At 38.9% G+C, this 16004-nt stretch overlaps 1 protein-coding gene across 2 annotated transcripts in view; it reads right to left on the bottom strand.

The window, feature by feature from the left end:
• nlgn2b (neuroligin 2b) overlaps positions 1-16004 on the bottom strand; it is an 84601-nt gene that overhangs the window by 54070 nt on the left and 14527 nt on the right. For both annotated transcript variants that reach the window (XM_081615285.1, XM_081615284.1), the window contains exon 2: positions 1727-2469. In XM_081615285.1, the coding sequence (XP_081471411.1) occupies positions 1727-2216 (490 nt within the window). In that variant the 5' untranslated portion in view covers positions 2217-2469. The remainder of the gene's footprint in view (positions 1-1726; positions 2470-16004) is intronic.

Below are 16004 nucleotides of genomic sequence, written 5' to 3'. Positions count from 1 at the left end.
TCTCTGTGTTGCTCTTCATTTCCAGCAGCAGTGATGCATAAACATGTGATTTCATGAACACCGCCGGGCAACTCCCAGGTGAGCCCATTAATCACATGCTTATTAAATTTTTTATCACTGATGCTACTTATAATCATCATTACGATTTGCATTTCGTATGCTTCCGTCGCCTTCTTCTGCCTATTTACTTTGGCAAATGCTCCCAGTAAGATTCAGGATTCGAGATTACTTTATTGATCCCCACAGGGAAATTATTTTGTCCAACTAGCACAGAAATAATAAAGTCGGACTGGCTGCCACTCAGTCGGCGCACCTGACTTTGTCTCCATGCAGAAACAAAACACAGATTCATATGAATTGTTGAGGTTTTTTTTTTTTTTGTTGAGGTTATGGTGAAGTAGTATAAGTGTCTGTTATTTACACTACGAGATGTTTATTTCTCCAATATAAGTCAGAAATGCAAAGTTAAGATTCCCCACAGAATAAAAAAAAAAAGGTTTGACAGGATTACAGTTTTAGATAAAGATTTAAAACAAAAATGTACCATATGATCTAATCATATCTACTAAAATAAAATGGCATATTGCTCATACATTGTTTTTGCATTTATTTTTTATTATTTCTATCTATGATTAAAATTCATTTTTAAATATCTAGAACAAAAACATATAAAATTACATTTTTTGCTTCTTTTTTTTTAAACATGATGAGTTTGACTTGCTTTTGCTGTGAGTTTTAACCTTTTTGCAGACATTCTGTATTGCGCAGGTGAACAAAATGGCAACTTCCACGGGTGAAAAATATAACGGAAGATGTAATGATTTTGAAGTAATTATGAGTTTTTACATATAACAAACATCAATTTTTTAGTTAATTACAGCTTATTTACTAACTGCGGATCCCTTTAAGGGTTAAGAAAGGAATGAAATGATAGAAACGCAAAAAAAAAGAAAAACTTAAAAACACAACAGCGTTTTACACATTTTCAATCTGAAAAAAATGAAACATCCTCAACATGTTGGAATAACAATTTGAAAGAGAAGCTCGCATTTTATTTCATTTTTGTGCGATTGTCTGTTTATAGTAAAAATGTTCAGTGTAGTTCATAACTACTTGATATATAAAGTTGGAATCTTTTTTTATTCTTACAATATTTTACTTTTAGTTACTCTGACCGGGACACATACTGACATATTTGACGACCAGTATGTGTTTCACACAGAAAGATCATTAGGGATGCACAGCCTCCAACTCCCATTTTCTATGTGAACTACCATCGGCTTCTGTGTAAAATCCTATTGAAAGCAAACCTTGTTCCAGAAATTCTGAACTAACACTTTAATAAATATTGGGACAAATTTGAATAAGGTTCCACTTCAGAAGCAACAACTAGCTTTCGCCTCAAACCCACTTGACTACTGACTGAACTCATCTTAATGTGAGAAAACTGGGAGCATTTTGCATAAAGAGAAAGACAGTTTTTGCACATAATTGTTTCTGTATAAAACCTGTTAATGACAGAATAACCCTTATGTCATTAAATTATGCAAAAGACGATACAAATCTAATAAAAAATGATTTTATAGTTTTAATTAATAGGGGTGGAGCTAACGTGGCTCATTATTGTTTTCATTAATTTGGTGATTATTTTCTCAGCTGGCTGACTTATCCAATTCAACCCTTCCCACCCCTGCTTGGAGAGATTTGTGTCGCGCGTCAGACTCACCGTCCTCAGTGGGCACGTAAATGTTGAGGTAAAGGCAGTCCTCGCTCTGGTTCTGAACGTAGGTCGCCGCTGCATCCAAGTTGTCGGTGAACCACACCGGCAGCATGATCTCGGGCAAAACGCCGTGGACATTCTGGGGGCACACAGGTGCAAACTGGGTGGCGTTGCGTATCTCCTGCCAGGAGCCCGGGGCTTCGGGGGGCTGGAAGCGGCGCTCGCCGATGGGCGCGGTGGCGTATGGCACGCCTAGGAACTGCTCCACTGGGCCTAAGATCTCATTGTTCAGCTCCTTCCGGATGCCACGCACCTTTCCATAGCTGGTAGAAACTATGGGATGTTTCAGGTCGATACGCTGAGAAGAGGAAAGAGTCAGGTGCAGCACTAGTCCCAGGAGCCACATCAGACAGGGTTTGGGGGCCTGCTGGGAAGTATTCAGACGCTTCCCACCGTAGCCGTGGTGGCTGGCAGCATTGAACGGAAAAATGAACATTTCCAAAGTAACGCTATTGGACTCAGATCACAGGGACTGTGGTTAGGACAGAGGGAGGATCAGAGACCCAGGGGCTTATCGGGACATGACAAAGGCAAAAGGAGGAATCGTGGAAAGGGGGCAGTTAATACTGTTTCTATGGAGACATGGTGAGGCGACGGGACGGGGAACATTCTCGGTTAGACTCTGTGGGTTCATCCGTCTTGCTCTTTCAGACCAAGTCCAGCGCTGCTGTCGAGGACACCAATTAAACCTGAAAGACACAGACAAGTTGCAGATTGCAGTAAGCGTGCTTGAAAAAATTCTGCTCTCAGAAATCGTGTCGTGTTGAAGGGATGCGGTTAAGGATTGTATAAGCCAGACTCCAGAGGGCCAAAGAGATGGAGACACGGTCTAAACATCACAAAGACTATTTGTCTTATTTATGTCTTTATATGTGTTTAATAGTAAAATATGTTATAATAACTAACAGACGAGGCAGTGCAACTTTCAGTCCGAGTGACGAGATACATGAGACGCAATAATTTCTCCAGATTATCCAACTGATGCAGGCAAACAGACACTGCCTGAAATACTGGATGGACACATTTGGTGTGTAATGAAATTGAAAATGCAACAAATGCATCTTACTTTTGATAAGATGATACCTTATAGCAAAGATGTCTAAAGTCAGTCCTTCGGGGCCGGAGTCTTGCATGTTTTAGTTCTCTCTTTGGTTTAACACACCTGGATCAAGCGATGGCTCATTAGCAGCAGATCTCTGCAAGCCACTGACATGCAGAGAAACTAATAACTGCCACCTGGGAGAGACCCAACACCTGCAGGACGCCGGCCCTTGAGGACTCACTTTGGACACCCCTGTGTGAAGGAATACTGGTCCTTTCCACAATCTTTTTAAAAGAAGCTTTTAAAAAAATGCCCATACATCAATCTCAACCAAATTTTGACACCTTTATTACCTGCTTTGACAGCGAGTGATTAAAAGTAATTTCCCACAGTCTTGTCAAAATTTAGTGTAAGGAAATGGTGCATTGCATTTTTCTTAAAGTCATATCTAAAAGCTGGCAGTGACTCAGAGATACAGCTTGAGCTGTTGTTCAGTTATACGTACAAGATTTAACGGGCTGAAGTAACAATCAGAACCATAATCAATAAAGAACAGTGTAGAATCTGGAGAAAATAACATGCAGTTCAGTAGATATGGAATATTTTTCATGTTTGGTATCACAAATCTGCATCAAGCTATCTCTTTGTCCTTTTGTATCCCATTTAATTGGAATACTTCTTAATTTTTTGCCTCCTACTTCCAACTTGTACCAGTATTCAAACACACATAACCTGTGCTTAAGCATTGTGCATCAGATTGGATTTCTTAGAAAAAACATTTTTGTGAATTATGGAGCTATATAGAGGTCCACACGTTATGGAGGTTGGTCATAAAAACGTTCAAATCTCACTGGTAGCTAGTTTATTAATTCTTACTTTCTGAAAACTTTCTATTACACAATATTTAGGTATATTTGGATCAGCCTGCTTTTATTAAACATGACATATGTTTAATAAAAACATATGTCATGTTTTGCTTGAAGTAAACCAAGTTTACTTCAAGCAACCTCCTGCTGAGAAACATTTATTGGAGTCATTTAACAGTATTTCATTTCAAGGTCTAGGAGTGTAGAAAAGTACATTGGTTGCTAAAATGGACATCTCCAGTCCAGAGGTACTGAATGGTTGAAAAGGAATGTTCCTGGGTGGATGTCTCCATAAAAGTCCAAACAAATTCTGGCATGAAATCTACAAACATGCATAATGTTGAAAGCATAACATGACCAAGACCTTATTTTATTTAGATAATTAATGAAAACTACTTAAATACTGATTGTAATAACCAACGGATATGTTTTGGGACTTCAAATTGGCAAAGAAATCAAAGGGATTTTATTTTTTACTGTTTAAAACAATATCGGTTTTCAGAAAAATAAAAAGCTAAAAGTAATGCGGCAAAGCAAAAATCATAAACCCTAAAAAAAAAATATAAATAAATAAAATACTTTTGCTCTAAATGTGCAGCTGGTTTGGGAATTTCATCTTATCTTTTCTGCTTCTAGCCATAAAATATCCAATTTAAAAAAATTTATTGTGCTTCATAGTCCCATGCATTTCCTTTTTTTCTCTTTCTAACAACAGAACACAATCAGGTAAAATCAGATTTGTAGCAGCACACCGACAAGAAGATAATAAATCTCCAAAGAATGAGTAAATATCCCCCCTCCCCCTAAGTGCCCCAGCACCTTTTCCAGTCATCCACACTGTGTCAGAGTTACCCTTTCGCTCAAGTTAGTTCAGCTGCCTCTTGCTTCCACGTCATTACAGATGAATGGACTGTGCTTATCGCAGTCTGGCTTTGGGAGTCGGAGCCGTTTAGGTGAGATAAAGACTTTATGTGGTGGTAACTGTTGGTTAAAAGCCACCTCGTCCATCGTCCTCCGACCCTGGAGTGTCCAACATCTCCATTTTCAGCCAGATAACGGTGAAGTTTGGCGATGTCAGAGGTTCTCCGTTTCTCCAGGACCGATTTTCTAAGAACATTTTAATTGAAAGCAAGAGAGGAGACTGTAACTCCATGGGAATGAAATATGTGTCAAGACATGTTGAATCCTCTCCTTAGAAGTTACTAAGTCATTCTGAGGAAATCCAGCAAAAAAAAAAAAAAGAGTTTTAGCTGCACTTTCCATTTTCTTTGGCAAATACGTGAAACAAGACCGAATCCTACAACATTATGTGGCTCAGCAGAATTTGCAGGAGATGAGATCGTTGTCCATGACACAATGGATCAGTGATTGGAGTTAGCTAGTAAAGGCACATCTCAGTAACTTAAAAGCTGTTTGGAAGCTAATTTATTTTACTCACCCTTTACGAAGAGTGCAACTAATTTTATTAAACAGATTCCTGTAACATTGATATGTTTTAGGCGCTCATTTCAGGCCATTTACATTCAATTTACTACAGTTTGTCAGATGTTAAAGAACGTTACATAGGATTATATAAGAAGTGTTTTAAATGCCAAAATGTCGGTTTATTTATTTTATGGCCTACAAAATCATAGGCAGACTGCTGAGTAGACAGATATCTACACCTTCCTCACAGAGTGTGGGTCTAAGTCAAATATTTATGAAGCACATTTAAGAACAGCTGTTTACCAAGGTGATTTACAGTTAAATATTCAATAAGATACAAACAATAGACATTTGACAGATGTGACAAAGTCAGAACTCATTCTGGTTAAAAGTCAAAAACTAAAAGTGAGTTTTCAGGACAGCAACTCACTTTTAGTCTACAGACCTCAATGATCTAGAGGGAACCAATAGAAAAGATCAACAACGTAGGAGGAGCCTAACCCCAACAAAACCTTAAAAGCAACTAATAAACTCTTTAAAACGATTCAAATGAACTTTTTACTGAGTAGTATGGCAGAGGTCGATATGGTTCTGACATTGTTTTGTTAGTTTTATTGTAAAAGCAGCGACCACACCGTTCCTGCAGCACCTTCAGTTGTAGGTCCAATGGTACAGTACGGTCAGGATGGAGCTACGGTCGTTCAAGAGTCACCAAAGAAGAAGGAGAGTAAGATCAACAACGACTGCAAACAATCAGATTTGAGTGCAATACTGATTTCATTTTTTTTCAGTGGGGGAAGTGTTTTTTTGCAGTTACTGGAGGCGCGGCAGAGTGTGTTGGGAGCAGAAAAACGTTACGGCAGAACTGATGAACTATTTACTTTTTTGTGTGTTTTTCCATCCAGATGCCTTGATAAGAAGTTTGGGTTTGTCCAAAAGGGTAGATACTGATATAACATAGTGGAAAAATAATTGCATTAAGAACAACATAAAGGTTATGTGAATAAATGTCAAACCAGTCCAAGACTTTCATCTGCTATAAAGAAGTAACCAGCTACTTCAGTAAATGTTTAACGTCTAATCTGACTATAATGCATAAAAGCTGCAGCCATTCCAACTCTTGTCAGGGGTTAAACGTATTGAAACATTTTTTTGTTTGTTTGTTTGGCCTTTTTATGTTAAAGCTTATAAACTCCCTAAATGGGAACACGCAACAAATGACGGGGGAAAAAAACCCCAGAACATGGCAACCAGGTGCAGAATTGGCTAAGCGTGTAATTCAAAGAGAATCCAGCAAATTTGTTGTGAAGCCGGCGATATTAATGAAGAACTAGTGAGTACGAGCAGAAATTCTCAAAGCACAAGAACACACAGCCTCAGATACTAATGAAATGCAGCATTTACGCAGCATACTGTATACAGTAGCGTTTGGGAGATCAAATAGTCAAACAGTCTTGAATCACACAACAGCTGCTGTTTCAGCTCATTGCCTGCATTGGGTGTATTTGTGTACACATTTGGATTTCAGAGGAGCCATCTGTGTTTGTATTCCGCTGGTAAAATTGAATGAACATATGGCACATGCCCAAGGTCAGAGCACCTTTAATACGCGCAGTAGCTGAGAGACATTTTGCAAGAGGTACGTCCTTCCCGCCGATTTCGTACGATGGCTCTAATGTTCTCCGCCTGTCACACTGCTCTCCGTTTTCCCCGCCTTCTCTCACGGACATCCGATGATGTGCACGCACATGCGCAAAGCCCAACGAGGCATCAAACGCTGCACGTCAGTAGAGACTCGTCGGCGAGCGCAAATGGGTCTGTTCTCGACGTCTAACATGTGCCTCGCGAATAGCAGTACCTTAACATCCCTAACATCTGTTCCTGTCAACCATCCATGAGCTGAAACGGCACTGAACTCACATCCATGCGCATAAAACGGGACAAACTGGCACACAAATCAGCCGTCTGATGTAAGCTGGCTCCTCTTTAGGTTTATGTGATGCATTATACATACATCAGAGGAGGCAGTTTGGGGGACAAGGTAAGACGGGGGGACGCCAAAACAAAACATGGTCTGAGTGGTTTGTTAAAAGGTTCACTTGGTGTTTTTTTTTTTTAAAGATGCCATATTTTAAAACTAACCTGTTGTTTTTTTTGTATCTTTGTCAGCATTTGTGAATAAATCAGTTCAGCTAAAATATTAAAAACTGCAATGTTTCCAACTGCTCTTGCAAAGTTATATCAATCTGTATGTGTTTCCATGCTTCTTAAACAATCAGTTTAATGCATTTGCTCTGGTATTTTGCATGAAGGCGACCTTTTTTTTCCACAAAGCATTTTATAACAGGCCTGTTTTGATTTTGCTTTCATTTTTTTTAGTGGCTTTTGTTTCCTCCATTTAATTAAATATCATGAAGTTCTTAGTTTTTTTTAGAGTTGTAATCCTGCCATTAATGTGTTTGTTATTCAAGCCGGTTATAACAACACTACAAGTAGATTTTTTTTTTTGTCTTGTGGAATAACGACAAAACTGACTGAATTCCTTCTGATATGAGGACAGAGATGATTTATCCTGGATTGTAGGCGTAGTTAAACTATTTTAACTTCTTTGCGCACTAAACAATCTTAAGTTTCTCTCTCTCTCTCTGTGCGTTTGTGTCCTGCTAACCAGTGCTAAGATACGCTGGTTGGTTTAAGAGTAAAAGAACAGTGCACACACAAATTCCAGTCCTAGAAAGCACAGCAGGGAATTAAAATTCATTTACTCAAAAGCTACCACCAACAAAACCAAGCCCCTCTGCTTTGTGGCCTGTAACAGGCAAATGAGGCGCCGACAGTGCGCACAAGTCGGCCACAGGGTGTGGGTGAGAGATGTAAAAAAAAAAAAAAAAAAAAAAAAAAGTCCCGAACACATTGGTCCATTTTAAAATGCAGTCCTAATAGGCCGTCTGAGGCAGTTCTTGTCAGCTACCACCGCGGCTGATTCATCTGCTTTGAGAGCAGCGCTAAGTCTTATTAAAATAATTCTCTGCAGCCAACACCTAATTTTAGTTCACAGCATCTGAATGTGCTCTGAGGAATAACAACAATAACTGCCAAACTGATTTTGAATCAGACGGGTAATTAAATAAAACAACTTGGCCAGAACAATGGGCTTGATTGTGTGATTTATCTCATAAATAAAGACTGAAGTGCTGAAGAGTTTGTATTTAATTATTTATTTTTTGCTGACATTTAATTGCTCGTCCCTGGCTATAGCTGAAAAAGTTGGAAATGTATTTAATAGAAAAGAGTTTTTTTTTTATAGAGCAATGAACCTACACCTACAGATTTCCTCTGATTTTTCTGCTTTACGTTTCACATCATCAAAAAAATAATAACCCGAGTTAAAACAAAATGTAGTTTTTAAATAATGATTTAATTTAGTAAGAGAAAATGATTATTACCTCTGGAATGTAATCCAAACCCATATGACCATTTGCCACCTAAAACTAACGCCCGATCGATCCACCGTTTGTGACAACTGTGTTTGCCATAAATGGAAAGGACGGTTTCATATCACACCGTGTTCATACTGCTCACCGCATTAACATTTTGACCTTTTGAAGGTCAGGCCACCGGATCTCCATCGTCTTTCAATCCAGACTTTAACTGGGCCACTCTAAAACCTCTAGCTCCTTGTCTTTTTTTCAGCCATTCAGACACGACCTTGGTGAGGTGTTTTGGATTATCATCCTGCTGCGAAACCCAAGTGAGTTTAAATGTAAGGTCTCGAACTGGCAGATGGATGTCCTACTTCAAGACAGAACACTTTTCCAAAAGACTTTGGGGTCACTGAGATGTGTTATTTTTTTTGAGGGGGGGGCGGAATTGAGCTGGGCTTTTGTGCGCTTTTTGTGTCAGCAGTGGTTCTGGTGTTGAGACACTCTTCTGTGGTCCACTTCTGCCCAGTCTCTTTCTTGTGGTTGAATAATGAACGCTGAGCTTTGAAAGCAAACGAGGCCTGCAGCGCTTCGCAACCCATTCTGATCTGAAAGGTGACATAATATTTTTTTCTAATCTGTTCTTCAATTTTCTTAAAATCAAGACGTGACGGGTTGCTTTGTGAGACCTTTTAGCCTACTTTGCATTAGCAGACGCAAAGTAGGCTAGTAGTAATTATATAAAGTAGTAGATTATTAAAAATGCTTTCTGATTGTTAGATGACAGAAACAAGTTGGAAGACTTTTTGACAGTATTCGATCTCAGAAACGAGCACATACTCCTGCTTTTCACTGGAAAAGTTTGAAAAGTCCTTAATTGAAAATATTCAGGGTTTTTTTTAATATGCTGGCTTGTTTCTCATGATACAGACATTTCCTCATCATGCAGAAACCTGATATATTGCTCATACATACTTAAGGCCAGAGGCTAATGACTTTGACATTTAAAACACATTATTCTCCCCCTGGGATTATTATTATAGATCTTCATGGACTCTTGAATATTTTCTTGACAAGGTACTTTTAAAAGAGGCTACTCCATAATTTCTTCCATATATTAAACTAGCATTTATCACCGCTAATGTTCCTTCTAGCTGACGAGGTACCTGCACAACTATAAAACTCGAAGCCCTCCGGTTCGCAAGAGTTGCCCAGTCAGTCGGACTGAACACGCCGCTGTTTTCACCTTCATCATAACCGGAGGAGCCCTAGCAATATTCAGGAGGAAGCGTCTCTTACAAGTTATTAGAATTGCAATTAACGCAAAGGAATGACCGCGCACACCTCGTTCGAAGGGGATAAAATCCGTCTGGACAGATTGTGACCACGCAGCAGAGGCTGAGCTCAATTTAAATATCAGGTCAAAACCAATTAAATGTCCTTATTTCACCCCCCCACTACAAAAGAGCACAGGCACCAGAGATACCAGGAGTGAGGAAAGGGAAAAGAAAAAAAAAGTTCCCCATTGATCAAGCAGAGGTTAATTAAGGGGGTCTTAATGAAGCATCAGTGGAGGTTATTAAAACGGCGGCAGGGATCATAAAGCAGCAGGCAATAGTAGCAGATAGGAGATGTTAAAAGAAAAGACCCTCAGTCACAGTATTTCCAGTAAATCAGTGTTGCTACCGGTTGGAGCTGCTCTGGATATAAAAAAAAATATTTATGTAGCACTTGTGGATAATGGGGAATTCCCCTTTATCTGGACCCTCTCCACACCAACACAGAAACAGATAAAGTAATCTTGACAGCTGCTGCCTTAGACCCTTAAAAAAATTAGCTATGGCTGAATGTCTCTGCCTTTGGGCGCTGCTATTTATCCGTTGTGGGGTTTTTTTTTCTTCCGTCTTCTTCTTTTTTTCATCCTGTTTGGTAATTATACACAAAAAGGATGTGTCATAACGACACCAGATAGAGTGCACAGTCTGGTGACAGACTAATTAGCAGTGATCTAGGTGAAATGCTAGCTGTTCTAGCGTGTTTAGAGGTGTCTGCGGGTGAAGTACACAGTTTGAGGGAGCAGTCTGACAGCAGATTCGCCTTGTTGCCGAAGGCTCATTTTGGAAGGAGATAGCCCACAAAGTCAAACTCAGGAGGGCAACGCGGCCTCGTTGTCGTCTTCGTTCGGCCTAAACAAATAAACCGAGCAAAAACAAGAGGAAAACACGGTTATGAAAATTGAAGTCCTTGCACCTACTGTCGCCTGGTTTCCTCTGTGGGAGAAACGCTAACGATGGCCCACTTTACTGTAGCGTCTCTTAAACCCCCCCCCCCCCAACCCCCGCCGCATGATGGAGGAGTCCCAGGCAACATGCTGTCAATGCGCGTCTCATGTTGGCTATGTGGGCGGGTTATGAACATTTTTGTCTGACTGATTCACTACCGTCTGTGACAACCACATCCAGCTGACAAGCAAATGCCTCTCGCTTCATTTCAATAATGTCTGCATAGTAATACGCCATCAAAGCGGAATGGATAGACAGTTATTTAGGTCACCAATATTATGTGAAAATAATAGCTCGAGAAAGCCCTTCAAAAAAATGTTTTTTACTTTGATTTGTAAATGCGCAGCGTGCCGTCGGCTTGCCAGTGCGACTGCTAGCCAGCGGTTTTTGTTAAACCGTTTAAAGCAGGTGTCACGTTTAAAGCGCTCGTTTGAGTCACGTTTGCAAATCTTTGGTAGGTGGAAGTGAAATTTCAAGCTTCCGTCACAAGCTCGGCCACAGTGATGCTTGTTGGCCCAACAGTGGAGATGCAGCGAGTCTGTGCTGATCGTTTCTGCAGCTTTCTTGTGTGTTTATGAGGTCTGCTGGCGTCAAGCGAACGGTTTCTCATCTCAGACAGTGAAAAGCATTTCAATAATGAGGGCATTTAAAAAAAAAAACAAAAACAAAAAAAAGCACAGTGTTCCGCTAAAATGAGGCAGGAGTTGATTAAAATAAAAGTCAAGGAGAAAGGTGGGCAGAAAAAAGAGAGAGAGAGAGTTGTGGCTAAAATATAGTCAGGTGTTAGAAATGCACCAAGAAATCGATTATTGATTGGAAACGGCCAATTTCAGCTCGTTTGCCCCCAATCTGCCTGCCAGGTAGTTATGAGGAAGTGCGCTTATGTTTTGTTGTTGCTGGGTTTGGGTAATGGATTCCACGTCAGCACCACCACATCAGCAAAACTCTTTCTTGTAGATGCTGTTGCTGACTGAAGAACGTTAGTCATTTCATTATCAGAGAGATGTCTAAACATGAAGTCTGAAAAAAAACAGAGATGTGAGAAGCTGTTTGAAATGAAACAACTTTTTTGCAGTGCATTGTCTGTGGTGTATTCAAGGCTGCAAGAGAGCAAGCCCTTCAGCAGGTAACATGAAGGCTGAACGGAGTAAAGCAAAGTTTCCGTTTTATCCTTTTTAAGCTTTCAACCTCTGTCATTAAAATGGATTTAAAATCTTGGCAGGAAAAGTAAACAGTACATATCTACTTTGTTTAGGGATTTTCACACACTGCTGTTTCAGTAATACAACACGAACTGTGATATTCAATAACATAAGCTCCAACATATGCAGTGCAATAGCCCCTCAGCTACTAATTTAAATAAATATCAAAGATCCGCAGTAGGAAGTCCAGAGACCGGTAATCGATCACAAACTTAGGATATTAAGAACCATCAAAAATATTAGTACTACTAGAAAAAAACTGATCCTTAGATTCTTTAATAAATACCTGCCACGGCATTTTTTCTGTTTTGTTCCCCTCCGGGTGAAGTCGTGTACTGTAGTTTGACACCGCCTGCAGACGTGGCTCTTCTCCAACTCCATTTCCTTTCAGTGTACAGAATACGGGCTGCGCTCATGTTCCCCGTTTGCGTTCCCCAAAGCAAGGTTACAGATTAACATCAAAGACACGTTTTTTTTAATTTGTTTTTTTTATGCTGGTTATTATTTCATCATCAATGTCCACGTCCCAAATCGTATAAAAGATTATATGCCACGCACTCCCCAACTTTAATGCAAACTCTCGTCTTTTTTCAGACCAATTTAGAAGCGACGGCACCAAATAAGACTTGTATCGCTTAGTAAAAAGGAATATATGCCCCTAAGATGCCGTAATATTGATTTATGAGTCAGTCAGTAAAGAGATTTTTTTTTAAATATGATCTTTTCAACCACAGAACTTTAGAGACTGTAAAAAAGTCAACTTAATATTTTGTCTTCCTTAATTGGGCTATCATTTTAGGATTTAGTCCTAAGACTTACAATAGAAATTTAAATGGACTTTTTAAGTTTTAAGAGGAGGGTGGTGGAGAGAGTTGTGGCAAAAACCTTCATCCAAAGATTGAATATAAAAAAATAAATAAATAAATTGCAGTCTTTTTCTTGTAACAAACTAATGTTACACAACCTTCATTTTAATCAAGAGTACCGATACCAAAAAAAGACTCATTTGATGCGTTAGCTGAACTTAAAGCAGTCTCTGTTATCACAGTAACAAGCATGTTCTTAAAAGATTTACATCACGCTATAAATAATACATCTTAGCTACCGTCTGATAAAATTGCACTCCAATAATAAAATGTACTTTTGCATGTAAGCTAAATAACTGTGGCTCTGCGAAACAAACACAAAGGCTTTTAGAGACATTTCTTTTAACACACGTGGCGTTTAATACGTAAAATAGGATTCAAATGAGATGCCCTAATGAAATGATATATACGCATTTTGAAATTTAGTACGTTCGTTGAGTAGCCAAATTAAAGCGTAAACATGGTGCCTGTACTGTTAACAAGAACTATACCGGCATACAAAGCCTCAACATCCATCATGACCGCGATATTCGGAAGTTCGTGGAGAATGGTGGGAACATTGTAGAACTGTAAATAAAAGCTATAGGGGAACTGGGTCATGAACCCGTGTCGTTATAGCTATTTTTAGCAATAGCAATATAAATAAATAAATACCATCCTTATATCATGCAGCCCTACATCAAACAAAAAAAGAAATGGGGGACAGAGGTCTCGCCAAGGCTGCACTGTCATGAACAAGCGTTGCAAAGCCCCTGTTCCTGTCGTTACAGTTGTCAGTGGATAGGCAATACAGACGTCCTGTGCTTGAAATAACCACATCAGTTTGGTTTCTTGCAAAATGTGCCAGAAAATATATGCAGGAGGTCAAGAAAATGAAGGATCCAGAGGTTTCACAGACAAGAACGTGGCATTATGAAGTACTACACCAACCGAACGTTAACAAGATTTTTTTGGAGGGAATTATTCAATTCGCAGGCATAAGTTGGGAGGGAAAAGCTTGATTAGCCTTTTCTAAACCCTATAAACCAAAAAAAAAAAAAACCTGCCAGTTTAAAGTATATCCTTCATTGTTCAGTTGCAATTTTAAACATGCTGAAATCAAAATGAGATTATTGTTAAATATCTTATTGGAATCATGGCAGCAATCATAGTTGCACATGTGGGAAACTAACCGAGCACCCCTGCTGAAGAGAAAAGGAAAAATAGATATTTATAAATATATGTGGTGATAGTAGGTAATGTTTTATTTTTAATTGAATTAACCGCAGCTCATTTAGACACACATATATTAAATGTTTAAATGAATTTTTAAACACCAGAGTACTAAGCAATTTAGTTTCTGGTAGTACACAGCTTAAGATTTAGCAAACAGTTCTTTCAGGAGTAAAATCCCTCCCTCTTAATCCTCTAACTGAGCCCAAAGCTGCCTCAAATATGACATATGTTAGACAGAGAACCACTTACTTTGGGCGAAAATTAGAAAACATTTAACCAGATCTAAGCTCAGTCACAACAGAAATTCTGGACTGCTATGTAACAGCCCCACGTCTGCGTCCCAGGCATAATATGCAGAATGAATTATTATTTTATTTTAAAAATCTTAAGCAAGACAGAGTCTTGACAAAGTGAGGTACACCACAAGCAGGTAAACAGTTGCATATGTGCAGCATGAGACGAGACAGAAAACATTTAGAGGCAAAAGTAAATTGGGTAAAGTGTTTAGAGGCATTAATTTAAAGAAGCAGAAAACTACCACAACTCAGAGACTTCCTGCAAAAACACCTTCATTAGCAAGCATCTTATAATCATCAAATTGCTGTACTTCCTGTCAAAAAAAAAAAAAACCCAAACAAAATTATCTCACTAAAAACACAGTTTGTTCCCAAGTCTGGAGACGAAATAAGTATGATTTTTTTTCTGTTTCATATGAGATGCCCATCCTGTTATCAACACGTGCAGAACTGTACCACAAGCTGCAGCAAGTAAATTAAACCCATTAATCACAATGGAAAAGCAAATGTAACCAAATTAAAAGCAAATCTATTTCCCTTGCGTATTTTTGGGGCTAAATTGCACATCACCTCCTAAACAATTATCAAAATATGTCATATCTAAATAAGCACAAGTATGAATAACACAAAACTGCTTAATTTTTATCTGGCAATAGTGTATCATGCTGCAAGAACCGGCTATTTCTGCTGATACTTCGCTGTCATTAGGTTAGCAAGCAATTGGTCGAATTAGCACTAGCAAGATAGCTGCTAACTCAGAAAGGTGCGTAAATATTAATGCCAGTTTGCATGTTTAACACGCGTCTCCGCCTCAACCGCAGACCGGAAGAGATAAATAATTACATAATTCAAATCTAAGGTTGAAAATTGTGGGTCAAATCCCGTACTTAAGGTTGGAAAACGTTAGCAACGCAGATGTGTGAGACGCAACCTGTAAGACGAGACGTACCGACTCCTTTATGTTAAGGTGGAACCTTCTTAGTAGCAGAACAGGCTCTCTGACTCATGTACAGTAGCTGGATCATTGCATCTGGTTAGATGAGAGGGTGCAGAGCAACCCATGCAAAAACACACATCATCAGAAAAAAGTCACCAAATTTAAGAGATTTTGTCTTTTTTATGAGCTTACCCAATTAACAGAAGACAGAGCAGTACTTCCCATTACATTCACAGTGACCTGTCTAATGATTAAACCGGCATTAAATTGAGAAACGGGGCTGTTTTACTCTATTTTTTTTTAATAGCCTATCTTCAATTTGTTTGAAACCACTCAACAGAACATCACAATTTCTGATTTCAATGATTAGGGTTTGTTAAACTGGATCGAAAGCTGAAATTAGCCAGCAATCCAAACAAGCTTTTATATTTTAGAGAGGAAACATCTTTACAAATACAATGACTACTAAAGATATAACCTTTGCTTCTACTGCCTCATTAAAACTCAAACATTGTCTAAAAAATAAGGTAACAAGCCTATTTATTGATGGTGCTTACTTTGCATTGTTTTTTTAAAAAAAAATACACGAGAACACTAGCATCTAACAAAAAGCAGACAATTACAGCATATTTTTTGGAGGAAGCACCAGACAAGCCAAATTAATTTAAATC

The sequence above is a fragment of the Poecilia reticulata genome, chromosome 14, assembly GCF_904066995.2.
Source record: "Poecilia reticulata chromosome 14, P_reticulata-male-v2, whole genome shotgun sequence".
Classification (NCBI taxonomy): Eukaryota; Metazoa; Chordata; class Actinopteri; order Cyprinodontiformes; family Poeciliidae; genus Poecilia; species Poecilia reticulata.
Note: the sequence above shows the minus strand (reverse complement) of the source record. Positions and strands in the feature narration are given on the sequence as shown.